This window comes from Panthera leo, chromosome A3 (assembly GCF_018350215.1).
Source record: "Panthera leo isolate Ple1 chromosome A3, P.leo_Ple1_pat1.1, whole genome shotgun sequence".
Classification (NCBI taxonomy): Eukaryota; Metazoa; Chordata; class Mammalia; order Carnivora; family Felidae; genus Panthera; species Panthera leo.
In genome coordinates, this window is record NC_056681.1 from 102979757 (window position 1) to 103000309 (window position 20553).

Genomic DNA, 20553 nt, shown 5'->3' on the forward strand with positions numbered 1-20553 from the left:
CTTTCCCCCCATTTCCATTTCTTTAGGGAGCACAAGCTTTGCTGAACTCCTCTTCAAGTTTCAACATCTGAAAATGCCAGTGCGAGCTTTGCTAAGATTGGCTCCTTTGCTTCTTGGAAATCCACAGCCAATGGTTATGTGATTGTGTCTGGTGGTAAACCTACCCTGAAACGTGACTTCTGCACAGAAACACGACCAAACAACGTAGTTGATGAAATGTTTATAAGTTTTATAATATAACTAGGGGGAATTGAGCTGCACAAACCTCAGTGTATTTTAAAATCCAAGTGTTTTCAGTGTTCCAGAGGCTCTGTTGCTGTTGGCATTAACATTATATGATATATAAAAGTGAGTTAAAGTTTACTTTTGTAAATAAAGTTTTTTGGTTTTCCTAACTCTTGATGCTTACTTTAGTTTGGGGTTTCAGAGAATAAAAGAGCAGTTGGGGCTGGAATGGCTATTAGTTTAGTTTTTTTTTTTTTTTTCAAAAAAATTTTTAATGTTTTTATTTATTTTTGAGACAGAGACCAAGCATGAGCAGGGGAGGGGCAGAGAGAGAGGGAGACAAGGAATCTGAAGCAGGCTCCAGGCTCTGAGCTGTCAGCACAGAGTCCGACATGGGGCTCAAACCGACAGACTGTGAGATCATGACCTGAGCTGAAGTCGGACGCTTAACCGACTGAGCCACCCAGGCGCCCCTAGAGTGGCTATTAGTTTTTCAAGTCTTTCACCTGTGGCAATTCAGGTGATGTGATTGTGCTCAAAAATGCAAGGTTTTAAAAGAAGCTCTGTCATCAAGTTTTACTCTGTGCAGCAAGGAAATAGTTTTTAGCATCTCCTAAGATGTCACAGTTTTCCTGTCTAAAATTAGTTTGTACTTGGTGTGACAGTGCCAGGCATCCTCACAGTATGAGCAGTCACCTTGTACAGAAGGACATTTCTGCCCTAAGGAAGAATTGCCCAACACGAAGCCTGCTCGGAATAGAGAAAATATGAAATTTCCACTATTGAGAGGCCTTCAGAAATTATATTTAGAAATAAAAGTCCATTTCCACCCAGCATTTGGAGAATGTACATCTGTATCAAGAGTTGCTGGACTAAGTAATGATGAAAGATATTCACATAAAGCTGCCTCCAGCTTCAGGTTTCCAATACAGGAAGAAGAAAACTCCCTGCTGTCTGGATTCTGACATGTGCCTTCTGCTTCCTGAATGGCCATTGGGACCACACTGGCAAGATCCATTCAGTGATTTCACATTTCCACATCCTGAATTTTGCTCTTCAGCTTTAAATGTAAAGATTAAAGTAAATAGAAATGTTTTCATTGAGATTTTGGCAAAAACCCATGTGGCATTTGCTTCTGCATTTACAAGGCACGTATCTAGAAGCAGACTAATTCCCTCTATAGACTCTCAATATTTCATCTGCAACACTTGCCCAAGGACTTGCTCCTGCATGTACAATATAGACGAGATGTGACTGACTAGGAGGGCGGAATGTGCTTCCCCTTCACATTTAGCTAGTTTTTCTTTTTTCTTTTCTTAAAGATTTTATTTTTTTAAGCAACCTCTATGCTCCATGTGGGGAGCATATCCCACAGACCCCTAGATCAAGAGTCACACGCTCCACCAAGTGAGCCAGCCTTAGCTGGTTTTTCTTATAATTAAAGATAAAAGACAAAAAAATTAAAATGGTAGATTACAGAAATTCCATTTGAATCAACATTTAAAGAACTCAGTATCTGAGCGACTGTTGCCACCTTTATTCTCAATTGTTTATAATTTGTATGCTTTTCTCTGATTGAAGAATTACTTGAGAGACATTTATTTGCACACTATGGATTCTCCTATATGAGGGGAACAGACATTAGAATGTTGTCAACAAAAACAAAAACCGGGCTTTCTCAGAGAAAGAGCAGAATCAAAGATTGTAGATCGCCTGGGAACAGCATTGTCTTGATAGTTCGGGACTAATAGGTGGGAGGGAGCAGAGAGCGTATTCTTGGCAGTCTTCTCTTGAGCAGGCATGCTAGGATCATCTAAGAAATGAATTCTATGTATATATGGGTTCTCGAAAAATGTGGAGAGTAGCTCTCACCATCCAGAATATTTCAGCCTCCTCCGACTTAAGTCAAGGGAAGAGCTGGAGAAATGCATTGGGCTCCTAAGGGTTTTGGCCCAGGAATGGCACATGTCAATTCCAATTACGGCTTGTTGGTAGGAAGTAGTCCAATCCATCTGCCTCGTGTGACTGCTCTTCTGGATGTCCATGAAGGGGACGAGAACCAGATGCTGGTGAGTACTAGTTACTTAATATCTGTCACGGTATGGTTCCTAACTTACTCATAATTCCCCACATTCATTTTTTTCTATTCACACAAATATAAATGCTTCCATAATTAGACATAATTAAAGAAACAGTAGTTACGGACATGCGTGCACGCACACATGCACACACACCGATTATCATCTCCCTGATGGGTGCTGACATCTGTGCTTCTCCCTTGAGTGTCTTGTGAAGAAGTGAAGGCACGAACTTGTGGGCAGCTCTGAGGCATGGATGCCAGGCCCTAGCAGGAGCGTCCATTGGGTTCAGCCTAATCTTAACTGGAGTAAGGCCACTTTCTCACCCTTTGTCCAGAAACCAGCTGACTTCATAGCTTACAGGGATCCTGGCTCACAGGATCTTCTGACATCCCAGAGGAAGCCAGAAGAAGCTGGCCTCATCTCTCAGCTTGATAATCAGCGTACAGACCCACTTGGTGGGAGGCCAGTGTGTCTGCTGGGCAGATAGGCCAGAGCTTGGAAGCTGGGATTCTGAATAGAAGCCAGAGTGTCTGGAGCCAAGGCAGGAATTGTCAGAGGAATGGACGTGTTGATTCTGATGAAAGCCATGTTAAAGCTCAATCTGAGGGACAGGAGAAGCCCAACGTCAGGAGAGGATGCTGGGAGCTGGGTGAAGTTGGAAGGCCATGGGTCAACTTGAGATCCAGTGCAGAAGACTTTGTTGCCTCCTGCATACAGGGCTGGAAGCTTGTCTTCTGGGTTCCTCCGTCTTCATAGCATATTTTATAGAAAATTAGCTGTATTGAAGCTCTCTCCAAATGAGCTATGGAGGACAGGACAGGATTAGGTCACCTCTGTATCCCGAGCTATCTGCAATTTTCAACCAGCAGTGAAAGGAAGCAGAGGGGAAGTTGGAGGGGCGGCTACTAAAAGGGTTTACCCAGGCTAGAGGCCTCTGTTAGCACTTAGCAGCACCCTGCAGATACCCATGTGGTTTACAGAACTTCCCAGGTGACTGTCTTTTCCTGCTTCCAAGGGCCAGCCAGGTTTCCCCCACTCAGAAATACATTGCTCGCTTCTCATTAGTCACAAGCTGTGGGAAAGTCTTTTTTGCTAAAGTGAAAGAAAAGCCCCTAAAACCGTATTGTTAATTCTTGCCTGTGGGTAAGGTCGGACTTGCCTGTTCGCCATCTTCTTGCTTTGCTCCATCTTATGTCCTTGAATGAAAGGGCTGCTGGGATGGGGAGTAGGGGTTGTTCAGAGGGCAGGACCTTCAATCTATAGGCAGTTACATAAAATGTCAACATTGGAAGATCTCTCGGGTGGCCTCTGGTCCTGCCCCTCTTTCTAGAGCTGAGACCCCTGAGGCTCAGGGAGGGAGGTGGCTGGCCCAAGGCTGCACTGCTCCCTATCACAACCCTAACAAGCCTGGGCTTTCAGATCACACTGCTTCTAACCCCTGAACCTGGTTCATTACTGCCTTTTTTCATAGCCTAGTACATGCTGAGAAAGAGGCAGACTAAACATGAGTTAGAAGGACATTGCACCAGGCAGTTTGTGGACCCTTCTTTTCTCTCTGCATCTTTCAAAGAACAGAGGCCTTTGTAATTTCTTGGAATTAGATTGAGTTAGTCTACGTGTTGCTTTCTTGCTCATATAACAACCATTTAAATTTGAAATTTCTCTTTCAGCTGAAAATATTTCTTCCTATTCTGTGGCACATTATAATATGAAATGGGAAATTTAGAAACAATTTATATTCAGTTCAGTAAAATCAGTGAATGCCTATAAATAACTGCACGTTCATAATTTCCTCCTGTGTTTACTCCAATACTGAGGTGTGAAGTCTGTTGCCTTGTCTCTGTAGTTGATGGATCCATCTCTAGTCTTACATTCAGGTATGCTGCGTTGTGGGGCTGTCGTCCATGGGCTTCCAGAACCTAGACGTGCTAGATCATGATCTGGGGAATCCCATCACTGGGGAGAGACATCATAGGCTTTTGGAATCTAGTTAGGGTTACTCGTGGTTTTTCATTTGTCTTGCGTTCACATTTGTCCCTATTTTTCATTTAAGCAAGAATATTTTGTTCACTGTGTGCCATTCCAGAGACCAAGAAGATAGTCTCATCAACTGGAAATGTGGGTAAGTGTCCACAACTCTTCAACAATGGAAGAATCATTAGCAAACCCATTGTAATTAGCCTCTCTATCTGCAGACTCCCTGTGCGGTGAGATCTAGAGGAGATGAGCACCAACCCCCACTTGAAATTTCTGCAGATCCCCAGAGGGCAGGGGGGCATGGGTGCTGTCTTGTGTCATCTTGCTCCAAACTCCCTCTCTGCTCCAATTTGTGGATCATCTCACTGTGCCCTCTGTGTGGACTGATGTCAGTTCAGCATCTCACCACCTCCTCTTTGCTCAGCCTCCAGCTGTTTCCACGTGGGGCCAGGTAAGCGGGTGCCACCGTGAGGAGCCAGGATGCCCACGTGAAGCCTGGAGGAGGAAGAGGCGGCAAAGCCCTTAGTCTTCTGCACTTGTCACAGGCAGACATGAGGGCAGATGGTGCACATCTGGCTGTAGGAAGCCACTCCCAGCTGTGACAGGGGCCCCCACCCCTGAGTTTCTGGGGTTTTGCAGGGGCTTCTCAGTCCTCTGCTCCCCAAACCATCTGTCTGCTTCCCTTTATCAACACCTTTTCTTCTTAGTTCCTGAGCAAACCCTGTGCTGCTATGTGGGACACAGTGACCTAGGTGTGAACTCAGCCCCATCCCTGAGTCCCATAAAAACCACTCACTACCACTTGGTCTCCCCTGGTTTTGCTCATGGAATTTCCAGCCCCTTGGCTCTCTCCCAGTGGTGTTCACTTTCCTTTTCCATTACCAAACCCTCAGGTGTGCTCTGAAACCCCAAGATTTCGTGGCAATCCTGTGATCCATGCACCAACTCATCTGGACGGTACCCATTTGGGGCCACAGTGTCAGTGACCCCCCCCCCCCCCCCCCCCCCCCCCCGAGGGGCCTTGAGTTTCTCCCTAACACACTGAGGGGACTAACGGAAGAATGTATGGTCTTTCAGCTGAGTAACTGAGATGATTTGCGTTGACCAAGTTTTGCGCCAAACTTCCTGGGACTGAGTCACTTAGATGCATGAGTTGGGAGAGAAACCACCTCTTAGCCCAACTATTTCTACCTTGGCCTTCTGGAGCTGCAAGGACTGGGTGTCACAGACAGTAAGTACTGTGATTATTTGCGACTGGATAGTTCCAGAGGACTCAAGAAGAAAGAAGAAAATGCTTTTCTTAGCAAATGCTTCTTTTCTTAGCAAGAAGAAAATGCTAAGCCCTCGTGGGGTAGAGAGGGTTGAACAGCCACCATATTACTTCCTGAAAGGAGTTGGCTTCTTATGGCTTGACTGTGAGGTTCCTGGGAACCTTGTAGTTATCAGAAATTTCGTGGCAAAATCAGTCATTTCCATGGGAAAAAGACAGTAAAGAGGTAGACGGTTTCTGGTAATTATAATTACTAATAATTAGATTTCCTATCTAAAGTAGCTATACATATCTATGTATCAATATATGTGTCTGTTTATCTACCTACCTGCCTACCTACCTACCTACCCACCCATCGAGAGGACTGTAAAATCTGTGAACATCACTGAGCAAATCGAGCTGCAGTGGACCAGCCAAGGCCTGTGGAGTGCCTGTAATGCTGGGCATCGACCCCCAGTTCCTGTCCCTCATCCCCATCCCAAGTATCCTTCTTAGTGTCTGAAGGGTTTTGCACCTGAGTGTTCCTTCCCGTGGTATCAAGATCACAATCCCTACTCTCGTTTGAGGGCGTTTGCATGCTATACCCCTGCCCCTCACCTTATTGTTAGCACCTCTGAATGATTTAAGGATAATCTCAGAGAGCTGGGTTTTGCTTTGCGAATCAATCTGAAAATCTTTTTCTTCAGGTTTATTCAGATTTATTAATACAAATAATTTGATCTCAGTTGATCCTCATTTTTTATATTTCTACTGCATTTCTTATATTTATCGTGTATCATTATTTGATCTGTTTTCTTTGCTCTCTTAAAATTTGTCATATTCATTAATGTGGCATTCAGGATGGCTTCTGTTTTGTGAATACATTTACCGCTAATATCTTCATAGGACTCCCTCTTTTTTTTTACCTCGGCTTCCACTGCCTTGTTTCTGGCCTCAATGGCACCCTGGGACTTCCCCACCTCTCCCCCAGGCAGCTGTTCATGAGCCCACTCCCTTCTCTCCCTTATCTCATTTTGAAAGTTGGGTTATTTCTATAATGTCAGAGTGTATGATGGCATAGGACTCCCCTCTCTTACTCCCAATCTTGTTTCAGCCTTAGATCCACACATCAATGCCCTCCGTGCCTCTGCTGGTCTGCTCTCTGGAGTTCCCTACCGTCTCTTCATTGGGTAAGGCTGTTTTCTAGCAGATTGTCAGGAAGGGCTCCAAGGACAACTGTCCCCAAGATGCTGATTGTCTACAACGGCCTCGCTGCATCCTCTCTCCCAATGTGTTTCTCCCCTTCCTGTCTCCTCCTCTTTTCCTCACCATCTTCTAGCGGTTTCTTTGGCCTCTTCCTTCACTTCCTCCTCAGTGGTCCAGGTCTCTTCCTGGACTTTCTGTCCCTTCTCCCTCTGCCTGGCCTCAGTCTCTGCAGAGGCTCCTTTTCTGGCATGTTGACTCTTTTGGTCTCCCCTCCATGTTACTACTGTACCCTTCCAGGTTATCCAGGGGTCAGGGCCTTTGCTGGCTGACACCCACTGGAAGGTTGGGGGGTCACTGTGCTATTCAGGCTGCGGTGGTCCTGGCTCTCCCTGCACCCTCTTTCCTGCAAGTCTGAGGAAAGCTGGAGGCCCGATGCTATCCCTGTGTAGCTCCCAGAGGCTGCGAAGGAGGCAGCAGCTTGGTGTCGGGGCAGGGGGAGGCAGGGGTTGGGCGGGAGCTACAAGAAAAGAAAGCGAGATCGGAGTGGAAGAGGCAAACTCTCGAGTGAGGAAGTTCTCATCAGCTCACCACAAGGTGCATGTTGGAAAGGGGCTCAGGCAAAATCAACTGCCACCCTCATTGCTCTTACAAGTGACCAGACCCAAGAGCAGCCCCAGTACACATTATTTGTCTCCTTTTTATTGTGGCAGTCATTCTTTGGCATATTGAGGTTCTGACATATATAATAGTTGTTTGTCCTCAAGGAAAAAGCCTGTGGATAAATTAAACTTTATCCTAAACTTGGTTTATCACAAAGCACACTTGACCTTCTTTCTCGTAGGATGAGAATAGGGTCCATCACATCCTGCAAAGAGGGGAGGGGGGAGCTCAGTTCACAAGATTATTCTAGTATAGCCGTGTCCCCAGGCAAAGGATTCCTGATGCATTTCACTGAAGATCTCCCCTGACTTCAAATAAACCCAAATATAAAAACCAAATTTAAACTAAAGAAAACATATTCTAAAGAGTGGATGCTAGTCAAGTGATTGTTTTCTATAAATGTGTCATCTATGGTGTACTTCCTCACAGTTCTGTGGGCTTGTTCCCCACCCCCCTCCTCCCCTCCCCCTCTCCCCCCAGCGATTTTATTTCTGCAGAGACCAGGAGCCCTGGGAACTCCTTCGTCCATGACACGGTGGGACCCTGACATATCCTTCAGGGACCCAGCTACTAGGCTTGCTTCATGTGGGAGCAAAACAAATACCACTTTTGATCACATGCTGGAAATAATCTGTCTTTCCTCCCAAGAGCCACCAGGGTAACAGCCCCTTTTCCAGAAAGGATGACTTCAGTGTCTTCCATTTATTTATGTTTAAAAATTTTCAACTCAGTTCGAAAACCCTGCAGAAGTTTTCATTACCTAGATCAGCATTTCCAGGAGCTTTCCAAAAAATTTTTTTGATATGCAAATTTGGATCTTGTGTTGCTTACATGATTCCATAATGAAAATCATTTGGAGAATTTTGATATAAGCACAGGTAATTACTTTCTTTACCACAGGAGTTCTCAGAGTCGTTACTATGCTAATATGCATTAAGGGATGCTATACTGCTTCCTCTTCACGCCAGCCTAGGAGGTGACCACAGGGGCATGGAGGGTGGGGTTGTCCAACCCTGCAGAGCCTTGGAGCACTCACTGGGACCACCTGCAGCCCCCGTTCTGTTCCCTGGGGACCTAGGGGGCGCACTGGCGTGCCCGACTCCAGACCCAGTGATGTGGGTTCTGGGCCTGGATCTGAAAGGGAAACAGCAACGTAAGCACTTGGAGAAAGGGCCCAGCCCCACCGCCTCTGGGCTGTGCCTCCTGGCCCTCGTCCCCCACAGACCTCCTCACACAACTCTGGGGTGACCCAGGCTCGGTGCCCCATTGCATGGAAGAACTCCACCTTCAGCTTCAGGAACTCCTTGTAGAGGTCTGGCCAGTGCTCCCTGCCCAGCAGGAACTGGAAGATGCTCCGTTTGGATGTGGGGTTGTCCTCCTCCATGTCGGAGGCAATGTAGCTGCCATGGGAAAAGCAGGGAAGCTTGGCAGGCCCCAGTGCCCACAGCCAGCCTCAGGCAGCACAGTGGGGAGAGTCTGCGGAGGCCACACTGGAGGACCCGGTGTCTGGGTCGGTCTAACCAGGAGGGAGGGTCCGGGAAGCCCTCTCTGCAGGGCGCCTGGGTCCAGAGGGACAGCAGGACTATCCTCAACACTAAGCCTACAGGACCCATGCTGTGCCTGGCCCGAGTCAAGGTTCTGGCTGTCTGCCATTTCCCTGTGGCCTCCTCTCTTGGGTCACGCAGTCTCTGAGCAGCCAGTGGTGTTTCCTGACTCTTCTTTATCGCAGGACCTTGCTCATCGCCTTCCTCTCCCCCAAGAACGTCTGACCCCTGAAGACCTTTTGTCTGCTCTGTGGCCAAGAGGGACTACCAGTGGGGACTCTCTGGCTCATAGCATGGCCACGCACCCAGGTGGGCTGGTGAGGCTGTGGGAATGGGGGGTTTGGGCAGAACTGAGAACAGGCCCCCAGGGAGGCACTCACAGGGCCAGGAAGAAGTGGATCCTGTTGTAGAGGTGTCCAGGCAGCCCGACACGGCCAAAATATTCCACCACCATGGAAAGCAGGTACTGTGTGGAGTAGGAGGCAGGTGAGGGGTGAATAGAAGGGTGAGAGTGTCCTGCACAGGCCATGGGTCCTGCCCCATCCAACGGCCATAGTGGGAAACCCTCAGCAGAGGTGGAGGAGGGAGGCTGTGCTGAGGCCCTTTGGCATGTGGAGGGGAGCTGATGGGAAGGCCAGCAGAAGATTCCAGTGGGCAGGGCAGGCCACGGGCAGTGTGTCCTTTCCTTCTCTGGCACTGAGAGCAGGTCTCTCCAGGCCTTCTCCTGCCTGGGCAGAAATCTGGCTCTCTGTTCTTGCCCTCATGGAGTGGGGACTCTGTAGACCCCTCGGTCCCTCATCATTATGCAGCAGATACCTTATCAGACACTTTGAGGAAAATGTCAGCTTCCAAGAAGCTCTGGATAACAGGATCCTCTGCAAAGGAAGGGAAAGTGATGAGGGCCTTGGGGCAACCCTTCTGGGAGATGTGAGTGAAGGGCTGTGGGACATCCCAGAGGGAAGGAGGAAAACCGGAGCCTCTCCAAGTTCCTTTGCCTCATGGAAGTGGAGGCAGCCTCCTTTCTTCCAGGAGGCTTACGAGCCTTAACATTAGTAATAGCTGCTATTCCTTCCACTGGCACCTGTATTGTGACTTTCAAATGTGGGGCATGGAGTTTGCTATTATAATTTAATCTTCCATGTGATGGCAGGGGGCACATTTTTTTTTTTTTTTTTTTAATCACAGAGATGTGACCCGGCTCTCAAAGCTTAACAAATTTGCCTCAAGCCAGAAGCTTGCATATGGCCATGGGTCTCTGTGACACCACATCCTTGTCACTTTATCATGCTCTGACTGTCCAGAGTTTCCCTGCCCCACCTGATTAACTGAGCACCCTGAGCCTGTGGTGGTGAGTTTGCAGCCTCCCCAACCCCCAACCCGAGGCACTAGGCACCTGCCCCTTCTCTCCTGGATCTGCTTGCTTCCCGAAGATAAATGATATGGCTTCCCCTGCTCCCAGAAGGCTTGTTGGGGATTAGAGGTGTCCCCTGGAGGCCCCATTTTCCAGTGAAGACCTGAGAATGTCCAGTGCTGTGTATCCCTCATTCCTTGCCTGGGACAATGACATTTGCACAGTGGGGGTGGAGGAGTCATGGATCATTTCGTGCTCCTTGACCTCTCTCCAGTCAGTCTGGATTTCTTCAGTAGAACGTTCTGTGATGATGACAGTGTTCTATATCTGTATTGTTCAATATGGTAGCCATTAGGCATGGGTGGCTACCACACTCTTGAAATGTGGCTCATGAGATCAAGAAACTGAATTTTAAAAGCTTATTGAATTCACTTAAAATGACATTTAAATAGCTCCATGTGGCTAATGAATGCTGTATTGGACAATGTGATCTCAGTGTTGTCCCTAAATATGTGACACTCAGTCCTGCCTCTGGTCCTGATGCCACCTTCTCAGACAGACCTTCCCTGAGTACTCCATTTCATAAAGCTCCCCTATCCTTGCTCAGGCCCCATCTCCAGGCATCATTGCCTTTGAAAAAATTTATGTCTTCGCGTTTGTCATTGGCTGAGAGCAGCCTATTTCTGTATGAGGTTGTTTTTTGTCTCCCCGACCTTGAACACAAAGGCAGCAAGATCTAGGTTGCCTTTTCATCACTGATCTCTAAACTCTTACTTGCAGGGAATACATGACTCTATCTCAGTGGGTAGAGGAGGGACCCCTTGGTTGGTTGTGAAATGTCTTGACAGTTGATGACTCCCTAGTGTGACCCTTCATCCTCTCCCTCCAAGAACTTGTCTCAGAGAGGAAGAACCTGCCAACTCCACAGAAGAAGCAGGGTCGCTCTGTGTCCACACCACCTGGACACCTTAGAGCTTAGCACCTGGGGGAGGTTTGAGCACGATCCCAGAGCCACTGCCTCCCACACGATTTTCAGCTCAGCAGGGCCCTGAACACTCTGTCAGCCCAGAGCACACACCCAGAAGTTGGTAGAATGCTTCTTGGTCTTCAGGACGGTAACTGGGTCTTCTCCTCTTGTTCATCCTGAGTTTTGTCCCCTCAACATGATTGACAGTCCATATGTTCTTCTGCCCCCTCTTCTTCCAGGACTTCAGCTCAGAGAGAGCTTCAGAGGTGGTGGAATTGGAGGCCGGGGCACTTCTCTCCTGGGTCCCTGCGGGAACAACAGACTCGGTCACTCGGAGTGTGTGGATGTGACCCACCTGAGAAGTGGAGTCCTTTCCTTGCAGCTCACTCTGAAGACTGGACGAGCCTTGTGAAGATAAGATAATAAGTGATTTACTCGGCATTAGCTGACACTTGGTGCAGGGAAGCTGAGGGATGCCTAGGGACACATACCTGCCTTCACATCTGTCCATCTCCTCTTCTTCTGGCCTCTCATTGTCCTGGCTCTCTGCTCAGGGACAACCTCTGAAGATGCAGAACTGGAGGCCAGAGGGCTCCTATTCTGTGGAGCTGCAGGGAGAAAGGAAGGATCCTGCGTCATCATAGGGGGCCCACCTGGGAAATGCTAGGCCCTTCCTTGCCCACTCACCTTGAGAATTTTGCATGTGACATCTGAAGGGATAAGCGAATGACCATCACCCCTTCGCCCTTGTCTATAAAGGAGGGTAGGAATTGAGCTATTATTTCCCTTTCTTTGCCAGGCAAAATCTACTCTCCTGTGCCTCTTTCCATGGATCATTCTGCCTGGGGGATACCTCTATAGAGACAGATGTGAAGTTCTCTAGTCCTAGCTGTCTTTAACAGGTATAAAAGGAACATGATAGTGACCTCCCTGTGTCACCCTGAACACCCTTTCTCCTGCCCATGCAGATCCAAACACATGAGAGTAGAGAGGAAGAAGGAGAGAGGAGCTATGGTCTTCTATCAGTTTCATTCGTTCAGAAACCAGGGTTAGAGGCCAGACGACCACGCACACCTGCCTTCCCTTCCATGCACACCCTTTTCTTCTGACTCTTCTTTGCTGCGTCCTGTTGGCTCGGAGCAGTCTCTGAGGCAGCCGATGTGGAGCCCAGAGGGGTCCTGTCTTCTCTGCATACAAAAAGAGGGAAGGGATCAACCTGATTCTGACTGGCCATTTCTGTTTGCTTAACCTGCTCCTTGTGAAACCTGATAATAATTAGAATGGTAAAAATAGCTAACAGTTATTGATTGCTTGTTGAACTTCCAATATTGATCAATAATACATAGAGAATGACCTCATTCAATCTTTATAATGATCTGTAAGGTGAGATGTATAGCTTACCTGATTTACAGATGAGAAAATGGTGACTTAACTTGTCTAGGATGTGTTCCTTGACCATGGCTAGAGCACTTTGGATTTGGGATTAGAACCTGTGGTCTGACCAGTGCTCAAGGGAAGAATGGCCAGGGGCAGTGATAGTTGAGTCTCAGTTACCTTTCCATGAGGGCCAAGCTGGATGGTCTTACACACCAGTCTAGTACAGGAACGAGCAACACTCACCCAGAACACAGGTCCTGGCTCTCTCAGGATCTAGGCCCCTCACACTTACTCAGAGCACAGCCTCAGAACAGTGTGAGAACACTGACTGTAGCCAGGTATTTGAGATCAAATGGCTTCTAAGATTCCAGAGCCCTTGCCCCAAGTCACTGATGACATCACACCATTCCACTAGGAGCTGCTCTTTGCTCTATAAAAGGTGCTCGAGGAAAAGGCGATGGGCCTCAAGGGGAGGGAAGTTAGTATCCAAGCCAGAGGACTGGACTCAACCTCCTCTTATCCCAACATTCTCTCTGCTTTGAAACTCATCTTGTGTTTAATCAAATCGATTAATGATTCCCGATGAAAGCAATGCATCCACATATTAAAAACAGAAAGCACAAACTTGAAAGCTGATTAGTTCCTCATCCATAATAAAAGTAATTCACGTAGTCACGCATCATTTTGAACATCTTTTTCACATGTATTTGCCATCTGTATATCCTCTGGTGAAACTGAATTGTTTCCTTCTTTACTATTGCATTTTGAGAGCTTTTTATGTATTCTGGATACAAGTCCTTTGTAAGATCCATGGTTTGCAAATATAGTAAAACCTTGGTTTGTGAGCATGATTCATTCTGGAAACATACTTGTAATCCAAAGCACTTGCATATCAAAGTGAATTTCCCCATAAGAAATAATGGAAACTCAGATGATTCGTTCTAGCACTCAAAAATATTCATATAAAAATGATTACATACTGTAATATAATACAAAATAAGAAAGAAAGTACAAAATATAAAGAAAAATAAATTAACCTGCACTCATCTTTGAAAACCTTTGAAAACTTTCGTGGCTAGGAGACAAGAGAGAGGAGGGTTATTGTGTTGGACGACTTTCACTATCACTAACAGAATCATTACTTTCTATTGACTCAATGGAATCTTTTTCTTTTTGTGCAACTTTAACAAGGAACCTATCTAATGGACTAGAATGAAGCAGAGCATTGCTAAGCTCACTCTTGTATGGAAAAGCAAAGGCCTGTCCATAGGTGCTTTGAAGTGACAAAAAATACACTAGTGCCAGCTGTGGGCACCTTCCAACGTTCTGAAAAATCACTGATTTCTGCCGAACACTGTGGCCTGAGATGGAGCATCTGAGCATGGGAGATGATCACCCACAATCCTGCAGAGAGAGAGAGAGAGAGAGAAAAGAACCTTTGGCTCAGTTGTGATCATGTGACATTTGCTGTCACGTACTATTCATATTGCAAGACATCACTCTCATTTATCAAATTAAAATTTACTAGAAATGTTTGCTCGTCTCAAGGAACATTCGTAGAACGAGTTACTCGCAATCCAAGGTTTTACTATGTTTTCTACCAGTCTGTAGTTTGTCTTTTCATCCTCTTAACAGAGTCTTTACATCAAGGCTGCCCATCCTCCCGGCAAGGGGCACCTCATTTTTGCTTTTAGCGAGATTATCTTGTTAGGGGAGACAAGTTGAATCCTACTAGTGACCAGAGCTTTCAGACAAGTACCAAATTATTTTTAATTCTTCTACTTAGTGCAGTGCATTTGAGACCAAGCCACACTCAATATCTTAACCCAGACTTGCTCTGAACGACATTTCCCCCGTTCGTCCAGCTGACAGTCCTCCCAACCTTCTGCAGGAAACACCCCTCAGGGCTGAGTGGAGAAACTCACTCTGCAGAGTCCAGGGAGATGGGTGTTCCGGCTGCTGTGATTGTTCAAGACCAGCCGCGGAGCACATGGCAAACCTCAGCTTTTGTCAGGCTGCAAGTCAGAGCCCAGCTCCATATTTCCAGCGTGGGGAAGTATACTCCGCCCACCATGAGGCCATGACAAGGACGTGGATGTGTAACGACAGGGGCAGGAAGGAATGGGCCCACCACCGATCTATGACACACATGAAGAATAACCATGTGCTGGGGAGCTCGAGAGCTCTCCTGACTGGGGAGTGTCTCCTCCGTGGTTGGCAACCAGAGGGTCTACAGCTCTAATCCAGTTCTCAAACTTCAAGACTCACTGCTCTCCGCACTTGTGCTTTCGCATAAGTGAAGTAATAGGGACAGAATTTACCCTCCCCCCTGAGATAACTAAATAGAAAAAACCAAGTCAGACTTCAAGACATCGGATGTGAGGCAGTGCAGATGAGTGGTCTCTGAGAGAAGGGACAGATGAGGTGAGGCCTGTGATGGCCCCGGATTATTGCCTGGAGAGCTTCCAGACACGGTGCTGCACATGTGGAGTCCCTTCGCGGAAAAGATTTTATTGGTGAGCAGCAACGTTTTTTTCTGATTTTTCTAACACCAAATGTGTTTTCCTCCATTGTCCCAAAGGATACAGGGGTGAGTGTTGACAGCACCCACAATGTGTCACTGGGTCATGTGCGGCGTGTTGCAGCTTTGGTTAAGGCCACTCAAAGGCCCGACCCTTAGGGACTTTCTGGGCAGGTTCCCTATTTCATCGCCATCAGGTCTGTTGCAAAGTGTCCAATCTTAGAGCTTTCCGGTCGCTCTTCCTAAATTTTGTGCCTAACCCTGTTGGTGGATCCTCAGCAAATCTCACTGTTGGAATCTTCTGGCTGCTCCCAGACTTGTCTGTTCTCATGCTTCGTCTGCATGGTGCCTGGTCCAACATTAAATAAGCCTAGTCTCTGCTCAAACGTCACTTCCTCAATGGCCGACCCTGACCGCTCTATGTGAAATTTAATTATAACTCCCTCCGTCTTGACTGGCCCTCCTCTCCTGATTGTCCTTACTCTGTTCTTTCCTTCTCCGTGGCACGTACCAGCTTTTACTATATGCGATATAACTTCTGATTAGAGCATATGATCTGTCTCCCTCTCTTAGAATATAACCTCCTTAATGGCGTCTTTATCTCTTTTGTTCATTGAAGTATCCTAATTGCCTAGAACAATTACTGGCACATAGTAGGTGCCTAGTAAATGAGTGACTGAATTCTCAGGCGACCTCACTATATGAAGCCAGCCGAAAAAATTCACTGCTCAGTTTCTTTAGAGTGTGGTCATCTCGGTTAGGAATAGTCCCTTTCTAAAACCACAGAAAGAGGGTGCCTGTGTAGCTCAGTCAGTTAAGTGTCTGACTCTTGCTTTTGGCTCAGGTCATGATCTCATGCTTTTGTGAGTTCAAGCCCCACATTGGGCTCTGTGCTGGTATCATGGAGCCTGCTTGGGATTCTCTCTCTCTTCCCCTCCCCTGGTCATGCTGTCTCTGTCTCTCTCCAAATAAATAGATAAATTAAAAAAAAAAAATTAAAACCACAGAGAAGTATAGACGAGGGTTTAAAAATATTTGTTTTTATGTTTTTTGTAATTGATATTAAAAAACTGAGTGTAAGGAGCTCCCAAACAAGTAATCTGGATTTTCTCTTAAAAGTTGGGTCCTGTTTGCCGATGTCATCTGGGCTCTTTTTGCAGGGCGACTGTACAGCAGGCTTCCCTTCCTCAGTCAGGTGGATTACAAGACATGGAGGCATTGTCACTCTACCTCATATTAAACTGGAGGCTTCCTTCCTTCTTTAGAGTAAGATATACTCTTAAAAATGCCAGTGGTTAGCAGTGGGATCATACTGCATTTTCCTTCTTTCTTTTCAGGACAGACTAGACATGTTGCAGGATGGTTATCTGGGACCATATAGGAAGGAGGGAGGGGAGTGGGGTTTAGGGTTGGTGGGGAGACAGTTTCTAGAATCCTGTTTCTAAAGGGCTGGATCTCTTGCTGTTTCTAGGAAGGTTGTCCTGACAATGAGTTCTTTTCCTAAAATGTCATGTGTGACTCTAAACAGGACACTATTATTTTATTTTATTTTTTTTAATTTTTTTTCAACGTTTTTTATTTATTTTTTTGGGACAGAGAGAGACAGAGCATGAACGGGGGAGGGGCAGAGAGAGAGGGAGACACAGAATCGGAAACAGGCTCCAGGCTCCGAGCCATCAGCCCAGAGCCTGACGCGGGGCTCGAACTCACGGACCGCGAGATTGTGACCCGGCTGAAGTCGGACGCTTAACCGACTGCGCCACCCAGGCGCCCCACTATTATTTTTTTTTTAATGAACACATTAGGCCACACACTTCCATGGATGTCATCCTGTTTGAAGTGGTCACTCTCGGAGATTTTACGTATGTGGCCTCATAATGGCTCCAGACGCTTTGTGAATGGGCTTCAGAACGTGAAAATCTCCAGTGATGGCAGGTCTCCATTAGTTAAAATTAGTTTTTTTGGCATCCAGAGTGCCCCTACCGTAAGGTAGGTGATGAAGTAGTTTCCACCAGCTGCTCAGTCTGGGCCCCAGAAGGTGGTCAATTCATATTTGTTGAAATGAACCAAGAAATGAAGCAGTGGCTGCCAAACTGGGGATGTTCATTTGCCTGTGGAACTTTCAAACAGGATCTTCCACACTGTTAACACAGTATTTGGATGTCTGTATATTGGTGTGTTGGCTTTGGAAGACAGACAAAGAAAAAAAAAAAGAACCGTTATGTTATAGTTCCTCTTCCCAACAGGTACCCTGACCTTTCCCTCTGTGTGTTAAGAAGCTGTTTAATCCAGCGATTGAAACTTTTGGTTTCCTCACCTCTAAAATAAGAATAATAGAATGTACCTCATACGGTTATGAGGATCAAAGGATCAAAACATTCTGTCAAACGCTACCTGGCAAATACTACAAAGTTGCAAGCCATAGTGAGGTGTAGTCCCTCATCTTCAAGTCTGAACACGTGTATAATAATTCCATGATAGAAGTTCCCCTTGTCTTGTCCTGAAGTGCCCTCTCCTGGGAGCAAGAGACTCAACGGACTGTTTCCTTCTATAATAGATCAGGTGATTGGAACTACCAAAGTAGGGAGCACAAGTCTGGAGATAGGTTCCAGTGTGGGGCAGTTGATTGGTAGCATTTCCCAGTCACCCTCCACCCTGCAGGGTGGGTGGGGCAGTGTTTCTGGTCGGTTCATTGGCAGGTGCCAAAGCCCCGTCCAGGCCTTCGGCTTTTGCTGTGCGATCCCAACACTGGCCAGTAGGTGGCGCAAGATGCACACTGCCGCCACCGCCGCCAGCTATGCTCTTTTCGGCCTTCCTCAGAAGGAAAAGATCTATTTCTAATCCAGCCTGGGCTTTATGGCAATGCTTAATCACATGGAGAGGAACATGCAATAACTACTGGTATTTCTGTAAACACACATGCTAAGTGCAGCTGCCAGTTGGGGATGAGGACAGAGGGAACACTCAGTGAGAGGTCTCCTGAGGACAGTCTATAAAAGGAAAACCCTGCGGGTTTTTAATTCACGAGCCTCCCGGTTAACCTTTGTGAGTCATAGAAAGAAACATTTAGAACCTGGAAGGACAATGATAACACATTTTGTGGACTGTCACCTGGTCCTTGGTCTAGTCTGCCCTTTCCTCTTTTCCCAAAATGGCCAGTTTCAGAAGGAGAGCCCCCAGGCCCCTCCCAGAGGGCAGGGGTGCCCCCTCCCAGAGTCCTGCTGGGCCTAGCTGAGGTGCAGAGCCAACACCTTCTGAACCGTCCGTGACTTAGTTTCCTGTTCTTTGGTCCTGGCAAGTTGCCAGCTTCTTGCGTCCATCCTAGATTCTCTGGAGGAATGTCGATTTGAATCTCACCCTACCGTTAATAAAATTGGCATCAGCTTGATATGAAGCTGAAGAGGAGACACATCCCAGCAAAACAAGAAGTGCAATCTGGTCAGTAAGGACTGGATAGGCACTTCGAATTTTAATATATGTGGACACTTAAAAAAATTGCACTAAAATACATATAACATATAAATTGCCATCTTGGCATTATGGAGGGTACTTGTTGGGATGAGCCCTGGGTGTCATATCTAAGAGATGAATCACTGGCTTCTACTCCTGAAGCCAAGACTGCACTGTACGTTAACTAACTTGAGAATAAAAAAAATTGCCATCTTAACCATTTAAAAAAAATTTTTTTAAATGTTCATCTATTTTTAAGAGAGAGAGAGAGAGAGAGAGAGAGAGATAATGTGAGCAAAGGAGGGGCAGAGAGAGAGGGAGACACAGAATCCGACGCAGGCTCCAGGCTCTGAGCCGTCAGCACAGAGCCTGACGTGGGGCTTGAACTCACGAACCGCAAGATCATGACCTGAGCCGAAGTCGATGCTTAACTGACTGAACCAGCCAGGCACCCTGCCAGCTTAACCATTGTTGAGTATATAGTTCTGTGGTATTTAACACATTCATGTTGTGTAACCATCATCACCACCCATCTCCTAAGTTCTGCCCTTGTGAAACTGAAAGTGCCCCCATTAAGCACTAACTCCCCATTGCCTTCTCCCCACAAATGGCAACTGCCATTTGACTCTCTGTCTCTATGAATCTGACAGCTCTCTTTCACTGAGCATCATGTCCTTAAGATTCATCCATGTTGCAGCATGTGTCAGATTTTCCTTCCTTTTTAAGGCCGAATGATATTCCATTATGAGCACGTACCGACTTTATCATTCATCCATCCATAGACACTCGGGTTGCCTTCACAATTTAGTTATTGTGAATAGTGCAGCTATAAACATGGGAGTGCAAATATTGCTTTGAGACCTGCTTTCAGCTCTTTTGAGCATGTACCCAGAAGTGGATGGCTGGGTTGTGTGGTCATTCTATTTTCAATTTTTTGAGGAACTGCTATATTGTTTTCCACAGAAGCTTTTACAATCCTACCAACAGTGCATAAGGGTTCTAATTTCTCCACGTCCTTGTCAGCACTTGTAATTTCTGTTTGGGTTTGTTTGGGGATAGCAGCCATCCTAGTGGGTATGAGATGGTGTGTGGACACTAAGTTTGTTTTTTCTAGGACTTTCTCTTGAGTGGGCTAGGCAACGTGATATCTTCTTATGACAGTGGTCTTATGAGAAAGATGTTTTCCTCACCCCCATCCTCTCCTCAGAGCCCCTGCCCCCAGACCCCTTCATGTGTGGCTACATCTAGGACTTGCCCCTCCACCTCAGGGACTCACTTGAGGACAGCTTCATTTGGACCAATCTCAGGTCACCAGAATTTCCTGAGATGTTACCAGGTCACAGCTTCAGATCCTCTGAGGACAGGAGCAAGGCAGGCTGACTTGTTAACCATACTGTGTCAGTCTCCTGCCCCACAGGTGGAAGGTCCCAGGAGTCTCTCCCTCAGCAAGACTCTCCCTGGAATGAGCCTGGGGAGGCTGGGAAAGCTTGAAGTCCTCATCCTGGCCGCTGGACTTTATGGCCTGTGAAATGTCCCACAGCATTGCCACAGATAGGCCACGGGCACATTGACCCAAAGTGGGCAGGAGTCACAGGAGGTGTCTGCCCACCTACCCTTCGGTTGCCTGAACCATCCTCTTGGGGTCAACTGCTATATACTGTTGTGGGTCAGCCTCTTAATTACAGATTCACTTTATTTTAAAAACCTTCCAAAAATAAAGTGAAACTTGATAAAATGAAACTTTCTAGCACATCTGGTGAGAGATGTGTTCTGTGGTAGATATAAGTCACTAAAAGGCAGTTTGCCCCCACAGAGCTCAGACTCGGGAGGAGGGCCGGCCGTGCCTCAGGGTGAATGTCCGAAGGCTGGGGTCTTTGGGGGGCCGGTGGGATGCCCGCAGGCGGGCCTGTACCTGAATCCTATATTGGCATATCTTTGTTCTGTG

The 20553-nt window shown here is 46.8% G+C and overlaps 2 protein-coding genes across 11 annotated transcripts in view; one reads left to right on the forward strand and one right to left on the reverse strand.

Annotated features, from left to right (window-relative positions):
- The window catches only part of ANAPC1 (anaphase promoting complex subunit 1), a 96256-nt gene extending 95861 nt beyond the window's left edge, over nt 1-395 (forward strand). For all 5 annotated transcript variants that reach the window (XM_042933052.1, XM_042933057.1, XM_042933056.1 and 2 more), the window contains one exon: nt 27-395. In XM_042933052.1, coding sequence (XP_042788986.1) covers nt 27-142 — 116 coding nt within the window. In that variant the 3' untranslated portion in view covers nt 143-395. The remainder of the gene's footprint in view (nt 1-26) is intronic.
- Nucleotides 396-7327: 6932 nt separating this feature from the next.
- On the reverse strand, nt 7328-13023 carry LOC122215094 (putative speedy protein E7). Of its 6 annotated transcripts, none has more exons than XM_042930257.1 (9): nt 12930-13023; nt 12335-12447; nt 11752-11868; nt 11372-11566; nt 9759-9817; nt 9323-9408; nt 8624-8798; nt 8435-8532; nt 7516-7603 (listed from the first exon to the last, which is right to left on the reverse strand). In XM_042930257.1, the coding sequence occupies exons 2-8, from the start codon at nt 12348-12350 to the stop codon at nt 8473-8475; spliced, it is 708 nt and encodes a 235-aa protein (XP_042786191.1). In that variant the 5' UTR covers nt 12351-12447; nt 12930-13023; the 3' UTR covers nt 7516-7603; nt 8435-8472. The 6 variants fall into 6 exon arrangements, with proteins under 6 accessions (XP_042786189.1, XP_042786191.1, XP_042786190.1 ...); XM_042930256.1 differs by having other exon boundaries at nt 12881-12984; XM_042930254.1 differs by having other exon boundaries at nt 12815-12984.
- Nucleotides 13024-20553: the final 7530 nt, after the last annotated feature.